Raw genomic sequence first — 24,261 nt, 5'->3', positions numbered from 1 at the left:
AATACAAAACTTGGAATGTAACTCTCTCTACAACTTAAAATTTACACTTACAATGTACAAATATTCATAGCACTGACTTAACTGCCTGAGTTTAGGATCCGGTAATCCACCCTGCTGACGACCAGCCGCTCGCTGCACTTATTAATAAAGCTGGTTTGAAAATCGTCCTGCATATTAAGTCCCAGGTTCTCAGGTCATTACAGATTCTTAGTTATTCTATTTATTTATTTAGCATTTAATTGTTTTCTTTTGGCCTCAGTGATCTGGTGAGTTTCCCTTATCTTTGCTGAGGAGCCAATCAACTGACTGCTGTAGAGCTTCAACAGGAAGTTTTTAAAAGGTGAGTGTGAAGTGTGTGAAAGTCACACCTGTTAAAGTAGAAGAACCATCTGGAAGCCATGAAGCTCTGCTGTTTTCTGCTCCTTCTTGTTTTAGGTGAGTAAAAAGTATTTGTGTCCTAATTAGTTTCTACTGCTATAAACAGGATTTTATTGGCTGCTGTTTTTTCTCTGTCAGAGTCACGTTAAAAGGACAAAGAAGTTCAAAGAAAAACTGATCTTAAATAGAATTAGTGCTTCGGCTGAAACATAATTCACATTCTGGTTACGTTGCACATGCCTTTATGATCAAATACAATTTTATCAACATGAGGCAATTATTAAAAGGAGAAAGGAAAAAAAAGTCTGACATCCTTTAACTGTCTTCCTTAAAAAGGAGGAATTTAAAACAAAAAATGTTTTGGAATAAACCTGATGCAGGATGTCAACATAAACAGGTTTCAAACATGGAAACCATCTGGTAAAAGATTTTAACTGATTCATAGAGGTCTGTTTAACAGTCTGTCTGACTCATGACGCAGCTTTATTGATCTTCTACTTAGATTAAAAAATCTGTCTCAGTTTGACTTAATTTATACAGTTTCTCATAAACAATGACAGGATGCATCAAAGCAAAGTTTCATTTGCTTTATGCTTTTTTTCCCTTTCTCCTGTGTTGGTTTTATGAGGACGAGGTGTTTTTGCTGCTGCAGCTCTTTATTGAGCGCAGCTTCAAAGCAGAACAGCTTCCTCTGTGGTTCTGACTGTAATGGTGCGTGTGTGCACAGGCCTTTCTCAGGAAGATGGCCTTTTGACCCAGGATCCCGGGGATCAGGAGGAGGACTCGTCTCCAAAACCAGAAGTGGGTCTCTCTGGAGATGCTGAGGTGAGTTTCCTCTTTTAGGATCAACATCTGCTCTTTTCCCTCACATGGAGTTTCTTCCTCACTCCTTCTGGATTTTAGTGAAACCTTTTTTTTCTGAGGCTACAGTTTTAGATTTTAATTAAATTAAGTTTATTTATGCAGTTCACAAGATCATCCAGTCAGATTGATTCAAAGTTTTCTTTCTAAGGAAAACCAGTTGATTGCATCGACTCATTGACTCTTCAGCAATCCCTCACACTTAGCATGCTTGTAGTGACAGTGGAGAGGAAAAACTCCCTTTGAACAGGAAGAAACCTCCAGCAGAACCAGGCTCAGTGTGAGCGGCCATCTGCTGAGGCCCAAGGAGACAGAAGCAGAGAAAAAATTAGATTTTATTGGTTGAACATGTTCATTTTTTGCTGTCATAGCTACAAGTTTTAATCAAAACTGTTATTAATATGTAACATGGAGTGGTGCAGGAAAAATCATTAATTTTACAGTAGATAATAATAATAAGTAAAAATTCAACTTGGAAAGAATCCCACAGAGAAAAGCTGCAATTGGACAGTTTTATTGACATGAATGAAAGATGTTGTTTGGCGCTCCGGCCCCGGCAGAAAACTTTGATGGTGTGAATTGACATCTGCTTAAAAGAGTAACCTAGGAAATGGATTAGATTAGTCTTCCCTGAGGAGCCTGAACCCTGGTGAGGGGATAAGGGTGAGTGGGACTCAGGGGGGGATTTACCATTAGGCAATACTAGGCAGTTGCCTAGGGCCCCAAGTTCCTGGGGGCCCCATAAAATATATATTTTTAATTTATATTTGTGCACATTGTTTTTGATGAAACTATAATATTAAGTGTGTCTCTGCCCCCCTTCAGTGTCCACCACATTGGATCAGTCCATTTGCTGCAAATTTTCAGAAAGGTCCAAACAGACAGCAGCAAACCAGTTGAAAACAAACCATGCAAAGAGCAGTGTTGCTAACTTAGCGCTTTTGTTGCTATATTTAGCAACTTTTCAGACCCCTCTAGTGCTTTTATTCCAGAAAAGCACCTAGTGCCTAATCTATCGACTTTTTTTCTGTTAGTGGAGACTTTGGCGACAACATCTAAAAGCAGCGAACTCTGCTCTCCAGAGCAAGTAGATTGGTAACCCCGCCTCCTGCTCTCCTCTATCTTGTCTGCTGTCACGATTCATGCAGCTATTATTTCATCCAAATGAAAAATGGAGAACAGAGAAGCAGATCATGGCTTGTCTACAGTGAAAAGAAGGACTGGGTTATTTACTTTGGCCTTTTTGGAAACACAGGAAGGAGCAATCACCTAAGTGAGCTTAGTGCTTGGAAAAAATCTTTCATTCCTTTAGAGACAGCATGAAAAGTCAGCTGAGTACAAAACAGAGAAGAAAACAACAAGAAAAGGGACAAGAAGAGAGGGACACAACCTGCAGAATGGATGTCTATTTTATTAACATCTCTGTATCTCTATAATGGGTCAATTCAGCGGGCCCCATGCCTGTTTTTGCCTAGGGCCCCAAAGTTCCTAAATCCGCCCCTGGTGGGAATGATAATAGCCTGAGAGTGAGGGGTGCCATGGGGGGAGGTGGGTGAAAGCTCGGCTGGAGGGAGTCGAGGCCAGGAGCTAAATGAGGGGGACCTTGAAAGATGATTGGCTTGAGAGGAGGGGCGGTGCTGATATTGATTAGCTGGAGCTGAACGTGGGACATCAGCAGATGTTCCAGGCGACGCTGATAAGAGTCTCCCAGATTGAAGCTTCATTTGTTCTGTAAATTCCGACGGGTCCAAATTATATCAATATCTGCAGCTGGTTCTAATGTTGCCGTCGGCACCAAGGCCTCCTGCACCAACAGCAATAGTGAAATCACAGAGTTCAGGCTATGCCAGACTACAGTAGCTGAGAAACAACTTCCTCCTGCTACAGGTTTAAGCCCCAAACACGGTGAGACCATCAGCCAGGTTTGGAAGTATTGCTGCCTGTTACACACTTTTCCATCACATGACACAGAAAGGAAGAAAAGAGGAGCCTCAGCCTGGTGACTAACAGCTCTGCTAACGGCCTTCCTCACCGGCTGATTCAGTCTCTTCCTGTCCCGCTCTGCGCTGCCAGGAGCCCAGCAGACAACAGCGTAGAGGAGGGCTGATGCCACCACAGAGCCAGAGAAGGTTTGAAGCAGGGGCCTGATCACTGCAAAGGACCTCAGCCTCCTCAGGAGGTGGAGGGAGGCGGCTCTGGGCCTTCTTATACATGGCCTCGCTGTTATGAGTCCAGTCCAGTTTATTATTGACGTAAACACCCAGGGATTTGAAACTCTCCACAGTTTCTATGTTCTGCCCCTGGATGTTCATGGGGAGTGAGGTGAGGGTCTTCTCCTGAATCGATCACCATCTCCTTGGTCTTACTGGTGTTCAGACACAGGTGGTTCTTCTCACACCAGTCCACAAAGTCCATGATGACCGATCGATACTCCAGCTCCTTCCCCTCAGAATCACAGCCAACCAGGGCCAGTCTTACCGGATGCCCATAAGGTACTATCCTTAGATGGCCATCAACTTAACCAGTCATCACTTATAACTATTACGCTGATCTCTCTAAAGTTCCTGAAAATATCCAAATCTTTGATTGTGGGATTGATTTAATGTCAGTTTCCTCAGCCCCTAGGGCTAGCTTGTTTTCTTTATCTGCCGATGAGACTCTCGCTATGGAGAACTACATCTCTGAGTCAATTACAGCAGGCATCATCCCCCCCACCCCCCCCTGCTGCTTTTGTGTTGGTAAGAAGGACGGATTCCTCAGGCCTTGCATTGATTACAGGGGACTAAATGACACCACAGTTAAAAATCAGTACCTCATTTCTCTGATTAACTCAGCTTTGGATCAGATTCAGGGGGCTAAGATTTTTACCAAGCTGGATCTCCGCAATCCTTACCACCTGGTTCACATCCGGGAGGGTGACGAATGGAAGACTGCTTTCAATACTCCTACCGGCCACTACGAGTACTTGGGGATGCTTTTTGGGCTCACCAATTCTCCAAAACCTAGGTATTGATGTGCTCAGAGGCATGGCAGGACATTTTGTTTGTGTGTACCTAGATGATATTATCATTCATTCTTGGGATTTGGAGTCCCATAGGAAACCCCTCAAGTCTATCTTGCTTCATCAGAACCAACTGTTTCTGCATGCTGTTACCGACTGGCTGATTCCCCGCGATAGAAAGCAATTACAGAGGTTTCTGGGATTTGCTCATTTTTTTTGCGAGCTTAATTAGGAACTACAGACAGGCTTTTGCTTTTCTTCACCCTCTCACCTTCTCCAAAGTCAGGTTGGGTTGGTCTGATCAGGGTGATCAGGCTTTCAAAAGGCTCAGGTCATTCTTCACCTCTGCACCTGTTCTGTGTCACCCGAGGTGGATGCTTCCAGTACAGGGGTCGGGGCCAGGAGGCTAAAGATTCATCCCTGTGCTTTTTTTTTTTTTTTCTAAGAAGTGCACTGCAAAAAATTTTAATCTAGCTAAGTCATTTTTTATTAAAATAAGTGCATTTGTTCTTGAATTGAGGAGGTAAAAGAGACATTTTGCCAATGGAACAAGAGAATTCACACTTAAAATAAGAAAACACAATTGCATTGTCTTAATTCTAGTGCATTTTATCTAATTATCTTATTTCAAGAGTAAAATTACTCATTCCATTGGCAAACTATCTCATTTACCTGCTCAAATTAAGGGTGAATACACTTAATTTAAGAAATTTTTTACTTATTTCTAGATCGTTTTTGCAGTGTGGAATGGAACTATTATACGAGGGACAGAGAGTTGCTGGCTGTCAAGTTAGCTCTAGAGCAGATGAGACACTGGTTGGACGGTACAAAGACTCCTTTCCTGGTATGGACTGACTACAAGAACCTGGAGTATCTCAAGTCTGCCAAAAGATTAACTTCTCTCTGTCTTAAAGGCCCGGACCAAAAATGTCAAACCTGATGCTCTGTCCAGGGTGTTTAAGGTGGTTTGTTGAGTTTATTTGCCAGAGTCGTTAAGATGTTTTATAACTATGGTTGAGAAAGAAGTCAAGCAGGCTCTCCTTAACCAGCCTTCTCCTAGTGACTGCCCTAGTGACCGTTTGTTTGTCCCAGATGATCTCAGGAGGAAAGTTTTCAACTTCTGTCATGGTTCACGTTTGTTCTGTCGTCCTGGTGTTTCTAAAGCCATCATCTTTGTTCAGGATCAGTTTTAGTGGCCTTCTCTGTCTTCAGATGTGCAAGAGTTTGCTGCAGCCTGTGCTCTCTGTAATCAGTCCAAGACGTCTAGAAGACCTTCATCTGGTTTTCTCACACGTTTGCCTATCCCTTCTCAGCCTTGGTCTTATATAGGACTTTATCACCCGGTTACCATGTTCTGGAAGTAACACTGTTAACCTCACTGCTGCCAAGGAGATTGGGGAGGTTCTCATCCAAGAAGTTTTTCATCTGCATGGTCTCCTCACAGACATCGTTTCCGATGTATTATTTATTATTTCCTAATTCTGGAGGGAGTTCTGCTCCTTGTTGGGGAACTCCATCAGCCAGTCATCAGACTTTCACCTCCAAACGGATGGTCAGACAGAGAGGGCCAACCAGGAAACAGAGACCAAGATCCGTATTCTCTGTAAGACTTATCCCACTAAGTAGGCCAGTCAGCTCTGCTGGGTGGAGCAGGCGATTAATTCTGCTTCCTCTTGCACCACTGGGCTCTCTCTCCAGTTTTTGTTGTTTTGGGTTTTCAACCACCAGTGTTCACCATTCAGGAGAGAGATGCTAAGGTTCCTTCTGCTCGCCTGTCTGCTCTTAGGTGTCAGCGGGCCTGGAGAAGAGCTAGAAAGGTCATTTCTAAGGCCTTGATTGGTCATAGCAGATTGGTCCGGTAAGGTAGTCCAGAAGGTTTGGCTGTCCAACGAGAATCTCCCCCTTAAGGTGGATAGTAGAAAGCTGGCCGTCTGCTTTATCGGCCCATTTCTGAGATGGTGAACCCAGCGGCAGTGCCCCTCCAGCTCCCTCGTTCTCTCTTTTCCATGTGTGCCGGGTTAAACCTGCTGTTACCTCCAGGTTTTACTGATCTCTGGTGCCGGCTCATTAAAAAGCTCCTACCAGTGAGCCCGCCGCAGCCGATGACCAGCTGCACACTTGATCAATAAATGCCTTTTTGAATATATCACGTTCTGACTGGCATTACTTGTCCTTTGCTCTGAACCTTCTGACAAGTATATGTTTGATTGGTTTTTGGTATACGTGTATTTTGATTTCTAGGCCCCCGTGGAGAAAACTCCCCCAGACTCCACTGTTGGGGTCTGATGGGAGCCAGCACTGATGAAAGCCTTCTGCTTTTCTACATCTTTATCTAGCAGATTAAAGTTATTGCTGCGTCACCTCTCATTAAAATCATTAGTTTGAGTGAATCTCCTTTGATTGCCTAAAATGGAACAATGAATTCATTCATTAATTCCTGTATAATGTATTATCATTGTTGGAGTATGATGTTTTATCAGAATATTATAACATTAACTGTTTAAAAAGGCCTTGAATCATTCAGTAGAAAACACAAATGTTATAAAACAAAATATATGATTTTGAAAGTTTAATTGCAGTTAGAAAACACTTATTTATTTGATTTATAGCTGCCAATTCACATCACATCATCATCAAACACAATCATTATCATTCATTCCGTTTTTTTCCATTTTTTTCCAGCCGGCCTGTGAAGGCTATGAAGGAAAGGGCTGTACCAAGGAGTATGATCCAGTCTGTGGAAGTAATGGAAAGACATATGGGACAACATGTCTTCTCTGCCAGGAGAACCAGTATGTCACCCTTCTGTCCACAAACAAGCTGAAATCACACAGAACACACCAAGGAAAAGGAGCCAGAGTTTTGTTTGCATTCTTCACCTCTTTCATATTTATTTAATGAAGAGAAACGTAATCAAATAATCTGTATTTGCCTAAAAGCAAATGAAAATAAACACACTAGGACAGGTCTGATAGGATTAAGCCAGGCTCAGAGAATCAGCTCAGAATCAGGCAGAAAGCTAACAGGAAGGCTGGATTAGAAAAATAAAGTTGAGAAACTCCGGTAGCAAATGATTGAGTCCCATGTCCCATTTCTAACCCATTCTAACTGTGTTTCTTGTTCTTCTTCTTCTTCTGACAGACGAGAGAAGAAAAATGTCAGAGTGGCTGGCAAAGGGCCGTGTCGTCAATGAGTCACAAAAAGAAGACGAGGAAAAATGCTCCTTAGAGTCATAGATTGACCTCTGATAAACCGTCTCAATAAAACTATTCTCTGCAGCTTATTGTTTAAACAATCCACAGACTTTGATGTGAATAAAAAACTGTTTGTGAGAAAGTAATGAAGGAATATGCATTTATCACCTTTTCTATTTAAAAAGAATAATCATAGTGGTAATGAATGCCTTCCTTTTAGCTGGGATCTACGGTGGCCGGGAGGTGCAAACCAACATTACAAAATCTAAAAAAGTTCCAAAACAAATGGTCATTTCAGAAAACAAATTTACATAAAAAATAAAATAAAACAATCAAAACACTTTTAAAATTTCAAAACAAATAGCATTTTAAGAAAACAAATAAAAAACGCTTGAAACACTTTTACAAGTCCCAAAACAAATGATTATTTGAGGAATTCAACTGGAAAGGGTACTGCAGCCTCTAAAATTGTTATGTGTGAGATGTTAAACTATAAATGTCCTTAATCCAGTAATCTGTCATATTTTACATTAGAAGGTGATTAACCAGAAATTCTACTCTCATCTTCGCAGGACGTCTTAATTTGTGTGCCCTGCTTTCAGCCAGTTTCCATCCTCTTATATCAGCAATGAAAAATTAAAAATACACTACGTGTTGTTGTGTTTGGTGACTGACGTTTATTTCTGTCAGGCTGAAGGTACAAAAGTTGGAGAAATACCGATTCTCTTGGCGTTTAAAAAACAACACAAAACAGCGTAAGAAGACCTCGTTAATGTATTTATTTTACACATTTGTAAAAAGAGCAATAGATTAAAATGAATGTTACAAAGTTGAGATGATTATATGAGCTGTTTTCACTGAGAAATGATCAGGAGCGCCCTGAATATGGTCAGATCCGCCTCTCTGGCTGCAATGCGCGCTCGCGACACAGGGGGAACAGACACTCAGAGTTAGTACCCACCCTTTCCGGTTGAATTCCTCAAATGATCATTTCGAGGGTTTGGAGCCAGAGGGGCGTAAGTGGCATTTGACCAACTTTACAGGAGAGCGAAAACAAAATTATGACCAAACTTTAATCAACTGTATTTATTAACCTTCAACGTCAACATTGCACCCACATACATACTTGTATTAAGTAGTAGTTCAGTAAACAGATTATGATATATTAAAGCAATTAACATATTGTAAAACATTACAAAATCATAAAAAATAGGTAAAAAACAGCAGATACGCCCTTTTGACACCAAGCATATACAGAATTTGTAAAGAAAATAAGGCGTATCTGCTGATTTACATACAAAATATTGGCTTCAAACACTTGACATTCATAAGAAAAACAGTCTTATTTTATTATTTTTGCTATTATTATCATTTATTAATATTTCATTTATTTAGCCTGGGCATGGCCAAAATGAGATAGACCTATTTCAATTCTGAGTCATGACAGAAAAAATATGTATTTCATTTAAAACATTTATTCAGTTAACCAGTTAGTTCACCTTAAAACATTTAAACATGTAAAACTTTGACATTTAATTTTTGACATTTAACATTTAAGTTCTTTAACTCTAACATTTAATTTAATGCGTCATGTTTACACATTCCACTTGTCAACTACACATCTGTACTATCAGTGCCTACTACTTTCAGGGAGTTGTAAAACTCTGCATAGTAATTAGGAATACTCCCATTGGTGCAAAGGGTGAGGAGATCCTTTTTTTTCAAGGCATTTATGCCTGGAGGGCTTTCATACAGTGAGCTTGGTGATTGTATGGTGCTTGTGGCTCTGGTTGGTAGGCGTACCATCATCTTTTTGAAAGTTGGGGCAGTGACATCATACTTGAAGTAGATTGTCTTCGGGTCTTCTTTCGTGTAGCGGAACCACTTTATCTTCTGCCAATGGACAGCTTGTCCCTCCTCATCTTTTGATCTGTTCTTCACCGTGAGGTTGGAGAGGGATTTGAAATCAAGGAAATCCTTATGCAGAAGCTCATTCACACGGTATGGGTTTCCCTGCCTTGCCATCCTCACCAGTGTGTAATACCCATCAGGGGAGTAGATGCACACTTTGCGCCTTGCAGTTTCTACTGCGGCATGCACACTGTCGCATTCCATTTGGCTGTGCCATTGGCTGTGCCATGAACTTGTGGTCAATTGTTGAGAGAGGCAGCGAGCTCACAGCATGCAAGCACATAGTGCTGAAGGCTGCATTTCTGTTCTGTCCCCCACAAGTGTCTGAGTACAGAACAACATGTTTCACTTGAGGACTAAGTCCTTTAAGGTACATGTGAACACATGTGCTGATCTCAGAAGATCCACGGCCACCTTCCCCCTCATGCCACATGTAGCAGTTAACATCCTTACAGCCCATGTCATACACGGTGAGGTTGTATGTACTCAACTTTCGTGAGTAAAACAGGCTACTCACATTACTCCATGGAGTTGTCAAGACTTGCTCAAGGTCAAAGGTGACAGCCTTGCATGATTCATCTTCTTTTGCTCTGTTTTTATCAGTTTCTTTTTGTTCTCTTGCCTTGGTCTTTCTTAATTGGTGGGCATTGTATTCCTCACTGTGCTTTTTTTTTCGTGGTCTTCTAGACGTTTATACCACTCGCAGTATTTGCATGCGTCTTTTTTAGGAGTATGGAAGGCCATGTTAAACTCCTTGTCAAACACTGACCTATACATACTAAGCTTTTCTGGTTGGATGTTCCACTCTCCACATTTCTCTTTATACAAGTCATATATTTTCATGAGATTTAGAGAACCTTCCAGATACAGCTTGCTTGTGTCTTTTCTGGAGTAGTGAGATTCAAGTGTGGGAAATGAGCGGATGTGTTCTCTGATCTTTTCTTTGCTGCTTTCTGGGATTTTGTTATGTGGTGCATGGCGTCCTTTCTTGCTTGGAGGGGTCATTCCCAAATCAGTGTGTGAGGGCGCCTGCTGATCGTGCAAACTTCTCTGAAATATCAAGGGTCTTCAAAAAGAAATCCTTGCATACTCTAATCTGCTGCCCATTGGATGTTAAGTAATACTCAACGGAATTACTTCTCCTTGACACCTTTTCCTTGTTTCTTTTTTCTCCCTTGATTACATGGTTGAGGATGTAGTCTTTCTGCCTTGCGGAATCACCCATCTGCCAATAGCACTCAAAGATGCTTTGTCGCACTTCTTCTGGAAAGTTTGCATTGCATTTGTAGCGGCAGGAAGCGCAATCTCTGAAGCTTCATCTTCAACTTCATCACTTTCCCTTATTATACTGATCAAAATCTTTTCTGCCTCAGTCAGTTCTTGCATGTCCGCAGTTCTGTCACCCATTTTAGCACTGGGCACCACTTGTGTTACGCCCTTTTGACTCTGAAATGCACTGCAGGGTCTGGTATTACTCAGAGCCACAAGGGCGTATATGTACATATGCCCTTGTGGCTCCAAACAGTACTGATTTGTATCTTTGGCACCACTAGATGGAGCTAATCAAGACCTTTCATTTGATATATAGTACTCATTTTTGACCAAAATGCCACTTACGCCCCTCTGGCTCCAAACCCTCGATTTGTTTTGGGACTTGTAAAAGTGTTTCACATGTTTTTTTATTTGTTTTGTTAAAATGCTATTTGTTTTGAATATTTAAAAGTGTTTTGTTTATTCATTTATTTTTTATGTAAATTTGTTTTCTAGAATGATAATTTGTTTTAAGACCTTGTAAAAGTTTTTTTAGATTTTGTAATGTTGGTTTGCACCTGCCGGCCACAGTAGGGATCGGGTCACAGCGGCCCCAGCCCCAGCAGAGACTCCCAGACTCCTCCTCTTTTCAGACTCCCCTCCATCCAGACTCCCCTCCATCCAGACTTCCCTCTACCCAGACTCCCCTCTATCCAGACTCCCCTCTATCCAGACTCCCCTCCATCCAGACTTCCCTCTACCCAGACTCCCCTCTACCCAGACTCACCTCTATCCAGACTCACCTCTACCCAGACTCACCTCTATCCAGACTCACCTCTATCCAGACTCACCTTTATCCAGACTCACCTCTATCCAGACTCACCTTTACCCAGACTCCCCTCTACCCAGACTCACCTCTATCCAGACTCACCTCTATCCAGACTCACCTCTACCCAGACTCACCTCTATTCAGACTCACCTCTACCCAGACTCACCTCTATTCAGACTCACCTCTATTCAGACTCCCCTCTACCCAGACTCACCTCTATCCAGACTCACCTCTATCCAGACTCACCTCTATTCAGACTCACCTCTATTCAGACTCCCCTCTACCCAGACTCACCTCTATCCAGACTCACCTCTACCCAGACTCACCTCTATTCAGACTCACCTCTATTCAGACTCCCCTCTACCCAGACTCACCTCTACCCAGACTCACCTCTATCCAGACTCACCTCTATCCAGACTCACCTCAACCCAGACTCACCTCTATTCAGACTCACCTCTATTCAGACTCCCCTCTACCCAGACTCACCTCTATCCAGACTCACCTCTATCCAGATTCCCCTCTACCCAGACTCACCTCTATTCAGACTCACCTCTACCCAGACTCCCCTCTATCCAGACTCCTCCACTATCCAGACTCCCCTCTATCCAGACTCACCTCTATCCAGACTCCCCTCTATCCAGACTCCTCCACTATCCAGACTCCCCTCTATCCAGACTCCTCCACTATCCAGACTCCCCTCTATCCAGACTCCTCCTCCAGCTCCTCCCGGTCCAGCAGAGACATAGACCCTCCATGGTGTCCTGGTCTTCCTCCAGGTGGGACATCCCTGGAACCCCTCAGAGGGAGGCGTCCATCAGATAAAAATGTCTGATCCTCCTCAGCTGACTCCTCTGGAGGATGAGCAGCTCTACTCTGATGACCCAGCTCCTCCTCCTCTCTGTGTGGGAGAGCCCAGCCTCCCTGAAGAAGAAGCTTGGATCCAGGATCTGGTTCTTTGGGTTTGTCAACTTGTGTGACCTCAACCTGGGTGATGAATGTATGCAGCCCTGAGCATCCATCTCTTCGGCGGCCATGGAGGGCAGGTCACCTGGGTTAAGGAGATCCTTAAAGTATTCTTTTAGGTGTCTAAAGAATTTCTCATTTAAGTTCAGCAACTTTCACTAAAAATGCTTAGCAAAGCACTGCTCCCCCCTCAGTGGGTTCCTGATGGTTTGGCAGCATGGCTTTGAGGTCGGTCGGTAGTCTTTCTCCATGTCCTCTCCATCTCCAGGCCTGAGTCTTTGTCTCTGCAAACATCATGGGCAGAAGCACACTTGGCCTCATGAAGCCTCCTCGCTGCCTCAGGACTCCACAAGCCAACCAGGCTCCATACGTCTCCTCCTTCATCTTGACGTCCACCACCGCGGTTGGGGGTTTCTGCCCCCACAGACAGTGAAGGACTGTTAGCAACAGCTTTAGGCTGTGAACTCCTGCATGTGACGGGTGAGCTGGGGGGAGACCCATCCCGACTCTCCACATCTCCTGTGGGCCATTCCAGAGTAAAAGAGAGTTCAGCCTCTTTGGAGGAGCTGCTTTCCAGAGTCCAGGCTATGGTGGCGGAGAGCCGGATGATTTCCAGCTGGTGTCGCTCCACCTAGAACACATCCAGGCTTCTCCCCCCCCAGTGAGGTGAAAGTCCCCATCTGAAGCGTCTGTGGATCATGTCGCTGCATCTCTGCCTCTGACTGCTGCTCATACCTTCAAGCTTTCTCTGGTGGATTCTTTCCAGAGAAGCCAATCACAGAGATCAAACACTTTCTAACCTATATGACTGTAAAACATGACTGCAGGGCAAACAGACCGTGATCTCACTCAGACCATCAGACTCGCTTGGTCAGGAAGTCACTCCTGGATAACAGCGAGGAGAAACTTTTTATAGATTAAATCATTAAATCAGATGTTTGTGAATGAGGAGACATCACTGCCTCCATATCCAGGTGATGTTCCAGATCAGGGACAATTCACCAGAGATGATCCGCTCTTGCATTTTATTTTATAATGAACATAATAACCTTTTATCCTGGTGGAGGAACTGTCCTAATTAGATGGAAGACATCAGCTTTAACAGGCCGGCGTCATTAACCAGCCTGACATGAATGACAGCAAACAGAGGGACAGATAAACACAGGAACAAAGTAGATCATTCTCTTCTCTTTTGAAGCAATGCTTTTATATTTTTAAAGATTTGAACTAAATGAATCCAAACAATCTGTTCAGATTAGGGTCAGACTTCCTTTCTCTGCCAGCAGGAACATTTAGAATGAGAGGACAGAACAGGAAACAGGACGATCACTGAGTTTGGCTAAATCCTGCTTCTTTAATTAGCAGCCTGGCTGCGGGCGGTGATGACGCGCTGTGACGCAGCGCCGTGATGACGTAAGGTGAGCGTGCTGAGCGTCCAGCTATGGCGTCAGGCTGGATGCTGCCCAGCAGGACTCAGCTGCTCCGCGCTGACAGCTCGGACTGCTCCACACCTCGCGAGGGCTAGGAACAAAGAGGCGCGTGCCTTCCAGCTGCGGAGGGCAGCTCGCGCAGCTGTTGCCTGGGTGACCTAGCATCGCGTTAGCATGTAGCTAGCTGCTGTGTGAGCTAGCAAAGCGCGCGGCTGCTCCTGATCCGATGTTAGCGGTAGAAAGCAGGTGTTCCCTGAACGACTCTGCTGCTTAGAGGGACAGAAATGACTTTAATGCAACCTTGAGGAGCTCCGCGGGGTTAGCTAGCAGGCTAGCAGCAGGGCTATGCGGGGGCTGCCCAGCTGTTAGCCGCATGGCCGGCTAACAGCTGCTCTCTGCCCGCCTTCCAGTGTGAGTGAAGCGGCCCCATGGAGGCATAGAGCCAGCCGCTAACAGGCCGTAATGGAGTCCTTCCTGCAGATCGCCCCCCATTCCCTGGCTATAGTGCTGGCCAGAGATGGAGCCGCTGAGGCCGCCGATGCAGCCGCGGTGTCAGAGAGCGAGGAGCTGCCCAGGCACCACACCGGGTACGAGATATTTGCTGATTTCAAGGCGGAAAACTCCCAGCAGCACATCTGGAACCACCGCATCTCTGAGGCCGTGTCTGAGAGCTTCTTCCTGGGATGGATCGATGAGCATGTCCTGCTGATCCAGGGGAAGGAGGACCACCTGGAGGTGCTGAGGGAGGGATGGATGCGCAGGTCCCTCAACCCTCCTCGGGGCTTCACCATCAAATGTCTGGGTAAGCTCAGCCTGCTAATCTGAGTTTAACAGGGAGATTAATCACTTCAATCTTAATCCCAGTTTGATCCCAGAGGTCATCAGGTCAGCCTACAGGTTGTTTCTCTACTGCCAGCTCCTAGGGGCCGCTGTCCTCCTACTGTTAGGTCTATCCTTGGTCCAGCACCCCTGGATCAGTTTGCACCCCAGGATGCAGTTACCTCCTCCTCAGGATGCAGTTACCTCCTCCTCAGGATGCAGTTACCTCCTCCTCAGGATGCAGTTACCTCCTCCTCAGGATGCAGTTACCTCCTCCTCAGGATGCAGTTACCTCCTCCTCAGGATGCAGTTACCTCCTCCTCAGGATGCAGTTACCACCTCCTCCTCAGGATCCAGTGGGTTTCCTCCTCCTCAGGATCCAGTGGGTTTCCTCCTCCTCAGGATGCAGTTAGCACCTCCTCCTCAGGATGCAATGGGTTCCTCCTCCTCAGGATGCAGTTACCTCCTCCAAAACTCCTAATCATCTCACTGCTTCATTCAGGTGTGCTGAACCAGTGGCCCCCCAGGCTGGCGGCCCTCAGGGGCCCCACCCTGCTCTGGCTGTATGTTTAAGCAGCGCTGCCACTAATCTGTTGATTAATTATCATCTGTTGATTAATTATCAGGGAGCGAAAACTTCCTGAAGATGTTACAGAATATAACCAGGAGAAACTTGACTCCAGTTCTGGATAGAGGAGATTGACAAATGAAATGTTTTCTTTATTTAAATGCTAAATATAATTTTTTTTACAATGTTGGTATATTTCCTGCTCTAAGTGTGGCGCTCTGTCAGCTGAAGGCAGGTTTAGAGGTGATGATTAATCAATGACTAAGTTAGCTGGGGATTATTTCAGTAAATGATTTCAGCTCTTTTTCTAAGCTTTCTGGGACGGAGAGTTTCTCCCATGAAGGTCTGGCAGGTCTGACTGACAGCTGTCAGCTCTTCTCTCTGAATCTTTCTCACTGCCTCTGACCAGGAACCATCAGCCATGAGACCATCAACCTGTCATCTTCACATCTCACCATCAATGACGCATTAATACTAATTCTTTTTTTTTTTTTTATACTAATTCAAATAAAATGGAAGTAGGAGTGCACCGATCCATCGCTAGGCCGATCACTCCACCGGCTGATCATTCAGCCAATTGCTGCTCTAATTGAATTCCTCTGTCAGGCATAGTCTCTACACTCCGGTTAATGATTAACAGATTACTAAATTAGTTGATTCAATTCTATTCAGCTTATTTCTATAGTGCCAATTCACATCATGTCATCTCAAGTTACTTTCCAGATCACCAGATCATCCAGTCAGATTGATTCAAAGTTTTCTAAGGAAAACCAGCTGATTGCATCGACTCATTGACTCTTCAGCAATCCCTCACACTAAGCATGCTTGTAGCGACAGTGGAGAGGAAAAACTCCCTTTGAACAGGAAGAAACCTCCAGCAGAACCAGGCTCAGTGTGAGCGGCCATCTGCTGAGGCCCACTGGGGTTCAAGGAGACAGAAGCAGACATAGAAAAAGAAGCATAGATACAAAAGGCAAATGTCAACCAGCTCCACAGGCGGCCCGTCCAGGAAACACACAGCCAGAGAAACAGAACTATACCGATGATTATTCCAATAATCGATCAATCACAAGTAATCAGATTAATTAATTCAGCACTAGTCTGGATGACGCTTGGATTCACCAGGACCACCTTGTAAATCTCCCCCCTTAGAGAGCCCTGATGCTGGGCAGCGGGCAGTGGCAGACGGGGCTCTGTGCTGGAGGTGAGGGAGGATGATCAACAGTCTTTCTTGGATGAAATTATTTAAAGTAGAAAAGCTTCTCCTCCATCCAGTCCCTGATTGGCCGCCATGTTGCGTTTTCATAGAGAAGTTCAGCTGGTTCCATCTTCAGCGATCACCGCTCCTCTCTCTCCATGCGGTGCTGCTGTCTGACTCCTGATGCACTTACACTCATGTTTGGTGTTTGAGAGGGTTTTCTATGTAATATAGACCTTTGTCCACCTAACTATAAACTCAAGATGTGTTTTTCTTTCCAGGTGATGTCTCTCCCATCAGTATGTCTCCTATCAGCCAGTCACAGTTCATCCCACTGGGAGACGTTCTACTATTGGCTGTCTCTGCGATGAACTCCGCCCACAAGCCCGTCACTCATGAGGCTCTAACAGAACACCTGCAGACATGCTTTCCAGGTAACGCAGGTTTCCGTGGAAATTATCGTCAGTTTAGAAACAGGAACCTTAACTTAGTGAAACACGAAGGACTGTAAGGAGAGACTCCATCAGCTGCACAGAGGGAACCCTCAGAGTCCATCAGGTGTTAACCTTTCATTTTTCAACACAAAGATGTTTTGGCCAATGTTCCCAGTTAGCCATAAAGGCCTAAAACTGGTTTCTCATCTGATCAGCTGGTTGCCATTAGTGTTGGCTTCCCCACCGGGTGTTTCCGTCACTTACACAACGCAACGCAACTGGCACAGGGACCTTTTATTTGCTGTTTCACATGAGCCATTGGTGGCTGAAATATCTTTAAGATAAATTGTTGATACAGGAGAAAACGGCAATGAATCCATGTTAAAATGGAGCGTAATGAGCCATAGCTCTGCAACATCTGCAGGCTCCTCCAGTAAAGGACACATGATTTCTGAAGCTTTACTCATCTCAGAACTCTCCTGGAATAAGCATCAGAGTCAGGATAAGTTCAACAAATCCTGCTAAGATGATTTTAACATTGATTGAGCAGAGACTAACAGCATGGTGGGGGCAGTATGGTGTATATGGATCCATCCAGAGATGAGATGGCTGTTTTCTGTCATGTGGTGTAATGTTGATGGCTTTCTGGGGTCTTTAATGACCTGATTTCTGTATTTCCTTTTTTTCTGATTTGGACTCAGGGGTTCCTACACCGACAGAGGAAGCGCTGCACCACACGCTCAGCTTACTAGTCCGGGAGCGTAAAATCTACCCAACACCTGAGGGATATTTCATTGTAACTCCTCAAACCTACTTCGTCACTCCAAGTCTTATTCGAACTAGTTCAAAGTGGTACCACTTAGAGGAACGATCGTCTGACAGGCACCAACATCAGAAACAACAGCGTCATCAGCAAACTCAGTGCATCTCTCCTCCCTCTGGCACCGTAACACCCTCCAATTCTGGCGGGTTCCTAGACTGCTCACACACCAAGTCCAGCCAAAACCACTGCGCCGGAGGGGAGGATTTTTTCTACAACAGTAGTTACCGTGCAGATGACCCACCCAGCCACCACACCACACTGCAGCGGCGCTCCCCCAAAGAACACAGAGAGGCACACCTGTCCCAGTATTCCCCCCAAACACCTCAGCAGGCGGCCGGCACCTCTGAAAAGAGCCGCAACTCCCTGGGGTTCCCGTTCAAGACAGACACCCTCATCAAGCAGCGAGGGGGGCTCGGTGCTACCGGAGGAACAGGTGACCCGGACAAGCAATCCCTGGGCAGCGCCACGAGTGGGAGGAAGTTTGGTTTGAAGTTGTTCCGCCTGAGTTTTAAGAAGGAGAAGACCAAGCATTTGGCGACCTTCTCGGCTCAGTTTCCTCCTGAGGAGTGGCCACTCCGTGACGAAGAGGAGTCCAACCAATTGCCCCGTCAAGTAGAGATGGAGATTATTCGTAGGATCAACCCTGACCTTACCGTAGAAAATCTGGCCCGACATACAGCAGTGATGAAGAGACTTGAAGAAGAGCGCAATCAGAGAAGCAAGTCGTCTTCGGCTAACCAGAGCTCCAGAAGTAGAAGAAGTGGGGGTCGGCACAGAAAGCAGTCTCAATCCAAACTCAGCCGCTCACACAGCAAGACCAGAACGTTCCGCTTTGAAACCACCGATGGTACCCATTTAGAGCCGGCCGACAAAGACTTCAGAGGTTACTCCTCCTCGCTGGCTCGCTCACCCAGAGAACAAGCGCTGGCTTTGGAGCGCCAGCGAGCACGACATCACCTCGCTCACAGCATTCCCAATATTCTGGACTCTTCTCACCTGCCCGTCACGCCAGAGTGGGATGTGTCTGGGGAGCTTGCCAAGCGCCGCATGGAGATGCCCTTCCCTGAGCCGAGCCACGGCCCATCGGCTCATCATTCCAAAGTCCATCGTTCCCACTCCCATACCCAGGAGAGGAAGTCGAGGAACGAGCGCAGTAGCAAGGCTAAAGAACGTTCTCGATCCATGGATAACTCCAAAGGACTGGTGGACACTGGGTTGATGGGACCACCGCCCGATTATTACGATGAGCGCAGTCGTTATTTCACGGATGACGGCACTCTACGAGCTGCCCAGAGCTCATGTCACTACGTCCGGGCCACACCCCCTTCATCTAAGGTGGATTCCCTGGGTTTAGATGCTGCCAGAAGCTTTGAGAAAAGTAAGAGCAGAGACAGTTTGCCAGCGTCACCAAACCCTCAGCCCGCCTCCAGCCTTCCCGACGATTACTTCCAGTGTGCTGCTGCCTCAGACGCCGCTGTTCTGCTGGGAAGTCTAGGCAAAAGCAGCCAGAGCGGATTCAAAGCAAATGTTTCGGACAGGCAGACGTGCAGCCCTTTAAAGGAGGACCTGTCAAACGTGGGACCTAAAGGGGGAAGCCTACCTCCAATACCTCTGTCTATCCCTGACCCTGCTGTGTCAAACGGCAGACCTCCCCACAGTGCCTCCACTGGGCAAGACAAACACAAGGACGCCATCTTTAGGCCTCCTCCCAGCCTCTCATTACCTGGCTACAGCTCCTTAAGGAAACCTGCAGTTCTTGCCTCTATCCCTCTGTCTTCATCCTGCGATGCTCTTGATTCCGACGATGCTCCCAAACCTCTTGTAGCAACACTGACTGTTCCTACGCAGGGGGTGGACCCCCCTTCTAGTACTGCAGAGAGCTCCTTCGACTACTACAATGTCTCCGATGATGAGGAAGTGGAAGATGGACAGGCGAAAGAAGGAAAAGGAGAAAAGCCTAAAGGTGGATTTTCCCAGGTGGAAGGGTGTGGAATAGGCACCATGCAGTGGTTGTTGGAGAGAGAGAAGGCAAGAGATTTACAGATGCGCTTTGAAAGGACCCTTACCTTCTCTGGTGCTAAGGAGAACCATCCGGAGCCACTTCAGAGCCAGCATTCCGTCCACTCTGCCAGACTGGACAGCATGGACTCCAGCTCCGTCACCGTCGACAGTGGATTCAACTCACCACGGTGAGAGCACTGCTGTTAATGCTCTACCATCTTTATCTATGTATATCTGAGGTTAACCCTGTAACTGCCACATCCCATCCGCAGGCTGTATGTGTTGCCTACATATTGCAGCCACTTACCGCCACCATTATGCTGCGTTCACACCAAAAACACTTAAACCCAGAAATGTGGATTCTGGATCAGACTGTGGTCCAGCTGCTTTGCTGCTCGGCGTCTGGTTCTTAATCTGCTCTGTTCTGTAGCTTCTAGCTAGAGAGCAGCTCGGCTTTATTTACTTTATGAGCTGGAAAAAAAGAGGTTTAACATGTTTTTAAGTAAGAAAGTCCACCTCTAGATACCTCTGTTCACCAGTTCATCAGGTTTATAATCTCACTATAATCTGCAGTTCTTGTTGGGAGCTCCAGACCTCCAGCATTCCGCCGGGAGGCAGCGCTGGAAATCCCCGCAGAAAGCTCTCTGCTGCAGGCAGCCTGTGGGGGATTTCCTGCTGCCGTTCATAGCGGCTGGAAGTCAATAGAAAGAGTTTTTAAGGTTTGTGGTGAAGACTGCAAGAACCAGAATATATAATCCAATATTTTTCATCGGCAGGTTTTAAGATCTCTAGTTAATTTGGGTTTTTATAAATTGTTTCTCAATAGTTAAAAATGTTTTAGTGCAGCAAGAATGGAATAAAATACAATAGAAAATCTCTTTATTGTCCCTCAGTGGGGAAATACTGGTGTTTTCAGCAGCAAAAAGATTATTGAAAAAAAAATGGTCACACAAACATGGACCTTAGAAAAATGTATAAGAATAACAAAATAGTGAAGAGTTAAAATATAAACAATAAATTACTAGAAAGTGTTTTAACAATCTAAAATTGTAGAATAAATAACCAACATCCAGCTATGGACTTTTTTCCAGTAATTTGAAAATAGCATCAACATCAGAGATGTTTAAAATGACAGCAGCAGGTTATTTAACTGACTGAGGTAGAAACTGCAGAATCAGCATGAATGGAAGAACTGATTGAGGTTACTGGGAACAGTGGTGGTTCTAGAGTCTTCCAGCTGCTGGGAGGACCTGTTTGATTAGTTAGGACCTGTTTGGTTGGTTAGGACATGGTTGGATAGTTGGGGCACCTGTAGTTAGTTAGGACATAGTTGGTTTGTTGGGACATGGTTAGTTAGGACATGGTTGGGTTGGTAGAACCTGGTTGCTTGGGTAGGACATGGTTGGTTAGATAGGACAGAGTTGGTTAGTTAGTTAGGACAGGGTTGGTTAATTAGTTAGGACAGGGTTGGTTAGTTAGGATTTTTTTGTTAGGACATTTTTGGTTAGTTAGGAAATGGTTAGTTAATAAAGACATGGTTAGTTTGGACATTTTTAGTTTGGACATATTTGGTTAGTTAGGACAGGGTCGGTTAGTAAGTTAGGACATGCTTGGTTGGTTGGGAAATGGCTAGTTAGGACATGTTTGGTTAGTTGGGACATGTTTTGTTACTTGCAACATGATTGGTTAGTTAGGAAATGGTTAGTTAGTAAGGGCATGTTTTGTTAGTTTGGACATGGTTGGTTAGTTAAGATATTTTTAGTTAGGACACGTTTAGTTATATAGGACATGTTGGTTAGGACATGGTTGGTTAGTTAGGACGTCGTTTGTTAGGATATGTTTAGTTAGGACATTTTTTGGTTAGTAAGAACATCTTTGGTTAGTTAGGACATGTTTGGTTAGGACATGGTTGGTTAGTTAGGACATGATTGTTTTATTAGGACATGGTTGGTTAGTTAGGACAGGGTTAATTAGTTAGGACATGGTTAGTTAGTTAGTTAGTTAAAACATGGTTAGTTAGGACATCGTTTGGTTAGTTAGGACATGTTTGGTTAGGACATGGTTGGTTAGTTAGGACATGATTGTTTTATTAGGACATGGTTGGTTACTTTAGACATGGCTAGTTAGTTAGGACATGGTTCATTAGTTGGGACAGGGTTGGTTAGTTATGACAGGATTGGTTAGTTGGTTAGTTAGGACATGTTTGGTTGATTAGAACATGCTTAGTCAGGACGGGGTTTGTTAGTTAGGACATAGTTAGGATTTTTTTAGTTTGGACATTTTTGGTTAGTTAGGACATGGTTAGTGAGTCAGGACATGTTTGGTTCGTTTGGCAATTGTTAGGACATTTTTAGTTAGGACATGGTTAGTTAGGACAATGTTAGGACATTTTTATTTAGCTAGGACATGGTTGGTTAGTTGGGGCATGTTTGGTTAGTCAGGACGTAGTTAGTTAGGACATTTTTAGCTAGGACATGGTTGGTTAGTTAGGATATGGTTGGTTAGTCAGGACATGTTAGGTTAGTAAGAACATGGTTATTTAGGACATGGTTGGTTAGTTAGGACATGTTTGGTTAGTCAGGACGTAGTTAGTTAGGACATGGTTGGTTAGCTAGGACATGGTTAGTTAGGACATGTCTGGTTAGTCAGGACATGTTAGGTTAGTAAGAACATGGTTATTTAGGACATGGTTAGTGAGTCAGGACATGGTTAGTTGGTTAGGACATGGGTAGTTAGTTAGGACATGGTTAGTTAGGACGTTTTTTATGGTGTGATATCATCTCCTTTTTAATGAGTTTCATGTATATTCTGCCTGTTGTTGCTCCCTGGAGCATAGCACCTCCTGCTGTTTTTGTTTGACATCTTTCTATTGTCTGTCTCTACAGAACAAGGGAGAGCTTAGCTTCCAACACCTCCTCAATAGTGGAAAGTAACCGACGTCAGAACTCGGCCCTGAGCCCCGGACACCTGGGCGCCACCCGCGGCAGCGCTCCTCCTTTCTCCTTCCGCTCCATTTCAGAGTCTGCCAGCACTCCTCAGGAGAAGCTGCAGAAGCCCACTACCTGCCTGGCATCCATCACCAGTGTCTGAAATCAGATCTGAGTGGTCGGTGGAGCGGCGGATCGGTGGAGCGGTGGAGCGGCGGATGGAAGCTCTTTGTCAGAGACATGAACCCATGCAGGCAACAAAGACATTCTACCCCCTGAGCCGCTGCTGGCTCCGGCCTCCAGCCACTGCTCTAGCATTTTTTTATCCTATCTGTTTTGGTTGAGGTGTGTGTGTGTGTTTATAGTATGTCTGTATTCTCTGTAATCTCAGGTTTTGTTAGTTCCAGTCTCATCCCTGGTCTCCAGACGGTGCGTCTCCTCATGGTGCTGCACCAGCGTTAGCTACTGTTCACCCTTCAGCTGCGGTGTCACATTTGCTACCTGCAGACACCCTTTAAGGAAACACAGCCGGAGGAAAAAGATTTTCATATATTTGTATATTTTGTGGTATTTTGTTAACACGCACAAATCATATTTCCAAACTTTCTATAAAACCAACACTGATTTCACAGGGGGGGGGGGTCTTCCAAAGGTCAGATTTTTTTGGGAGATAAATGTTTATGCCGGCCAGTTTGACATGGTGAGACTGAGACGGCATCCTGGACTGTTAGTGTCTGACGTTTCAGATAACCTTTGACCTTTAGTTCCACTACTTTAACGTAGCCCAGAATGATGATGGGAGGCTAACGCCTGCATGGTTCATCCTGTTTGTGCTGTCAGTAGTTCCCTACTGTAAAAAGTCCAGCAGTTCCCTGCTTATTTCCAACTTAATAAACCAATCTAGTCGAGCAGTCATTTTCATTCTTTGGGTTTCAGTGTCTATGGTGTAAAGTCACGGATAATCTGGACTGAAGATGGTTTTCTATCCATCATTCCTCTCTTGTTCCTCAGCAATGAAGCGTTTTTTTTTTTTCATTCAAAGCTATGAACGTTTGCTCCCTCCATGGACCATGGTAGACCTTTCTGTTTTTCTTATTCTATGTGAGGAAACCAACTCTCCCTGACTTTAAACCTTATTACCTTGAGTGATCCACCACGGCTAATTAGCCTAGCTCTCAGCTGATTGCTTGGACATAATTTAATAAAACATAGTTCTCATAAGTTTGTACCTGGATGTTTGTAGGTCGATGGTCCTGATGCTGCTGCTCCTACCGCTGGCAGAAGAAAGTCCTGTTGTCTTTACTGTCGCTAGTCCAGTCTGCTGCCCAGGAACCATTTTATGCTCACATTTTTCTAAAGGTGCCAGTAACATTAAAGCTTTAGGAGCAACCTGGGTAATTCATACCTGGAGGAGGAAGGAGTCGTTCTTCCACACAGACCGTCTGAGGTTCAGCAGGGCCTGTTCAATGCGGGTTCTGTTCAAGGCGGGTCCTGTTCAAGGCGGGGCCTTTTCAAGGGCGGCTTTAAGGTGGGTCCTCTTTAAAGTGGTCCTGTTCATGGAGGGGCTTGCTGAAGGCGGGGCTTGTTCAACTGGCACTGGTTCCCATGCAGCTGATTGGTTGCGTTCTTCCAGCAGATCTCCAAGCCTTTTTTCCTCCTCTGTGTTCAACCTT

The 24,261-nt window shown here is 45.0% G+C and overlaps 2 protein-coding genes across 2 annotated transcripts; both read left to right on the top strand.

The window, feature by feature from the left end:
• Positions 1-306: 306 nt before the first annotated feature.
• LOC119777396 (trypsin inhibitor ClTI-1-like) lies at positions 307-7,578 on the top strand. The gene is made up of 4 exons (XM_038276260.1): positions 307-435; positions 1,106-1,203; positions 6,923-7,032; positions 7,382-7,578. The coding sequence occupies exons 1-4, from the start codon at positions 399-401 to the stop codon at positions 7,431-7,433; spliced, it is 297 nt and encodes a 98-aa protein (XP_038132188.1). The 5' UTR covers positions 307-398; the 3' UTR covers positions 7,434-7,578.
• Positions 7,579-13,783: 6,205 nt separating this feature from the next.
• Positions 13,784-23,509, top strand: LOC119777395 (storkhead-box protein 2-like). The gene is made up of 4 exons (XM_038276259.1): positions 13,784-14,620; positions 16,685-16,837; positions 17,539-19,849; positions 22,547-23,509. Exons 1-4 carry the CDS (start codon positions 14,281-14,283, stop codon positions 22,749-22,751), a joined length of 3,009 nt encoding a protein of 1,002 aa, XP_038132187.1. The 5' UTR covers positions 13,784-14,280; the 3' UTR covers positions 22,752-23,509.
• Positions 23,510-24,261: the final 752 nt, after the last annotated feature.

The sequence above is a fragment of the Cyprinodon tularosa genome, unplaced genomic scaffold, assembly GCF_016077235.1.
Source record: "Cyprinodon tularosa strain WSP-4 unplaced genomic scaffold, ASM1607723v1 ctg1233, whole genome shotgun sequence".
NCBI classification, from domain to species: domain Eukaryota; kingdom Metazoa; phylum Chordata; class Actinopteri; order Cyprinodontiformes; family Cyprinodontidae; genus Cyprinodon; species Cyprinodon tularosa.
The sequence above is the reverse complement of the archived record's forward strand: the minus strand, read 5'-3'. Positions and strand labels throughout refer to the sequence as shown.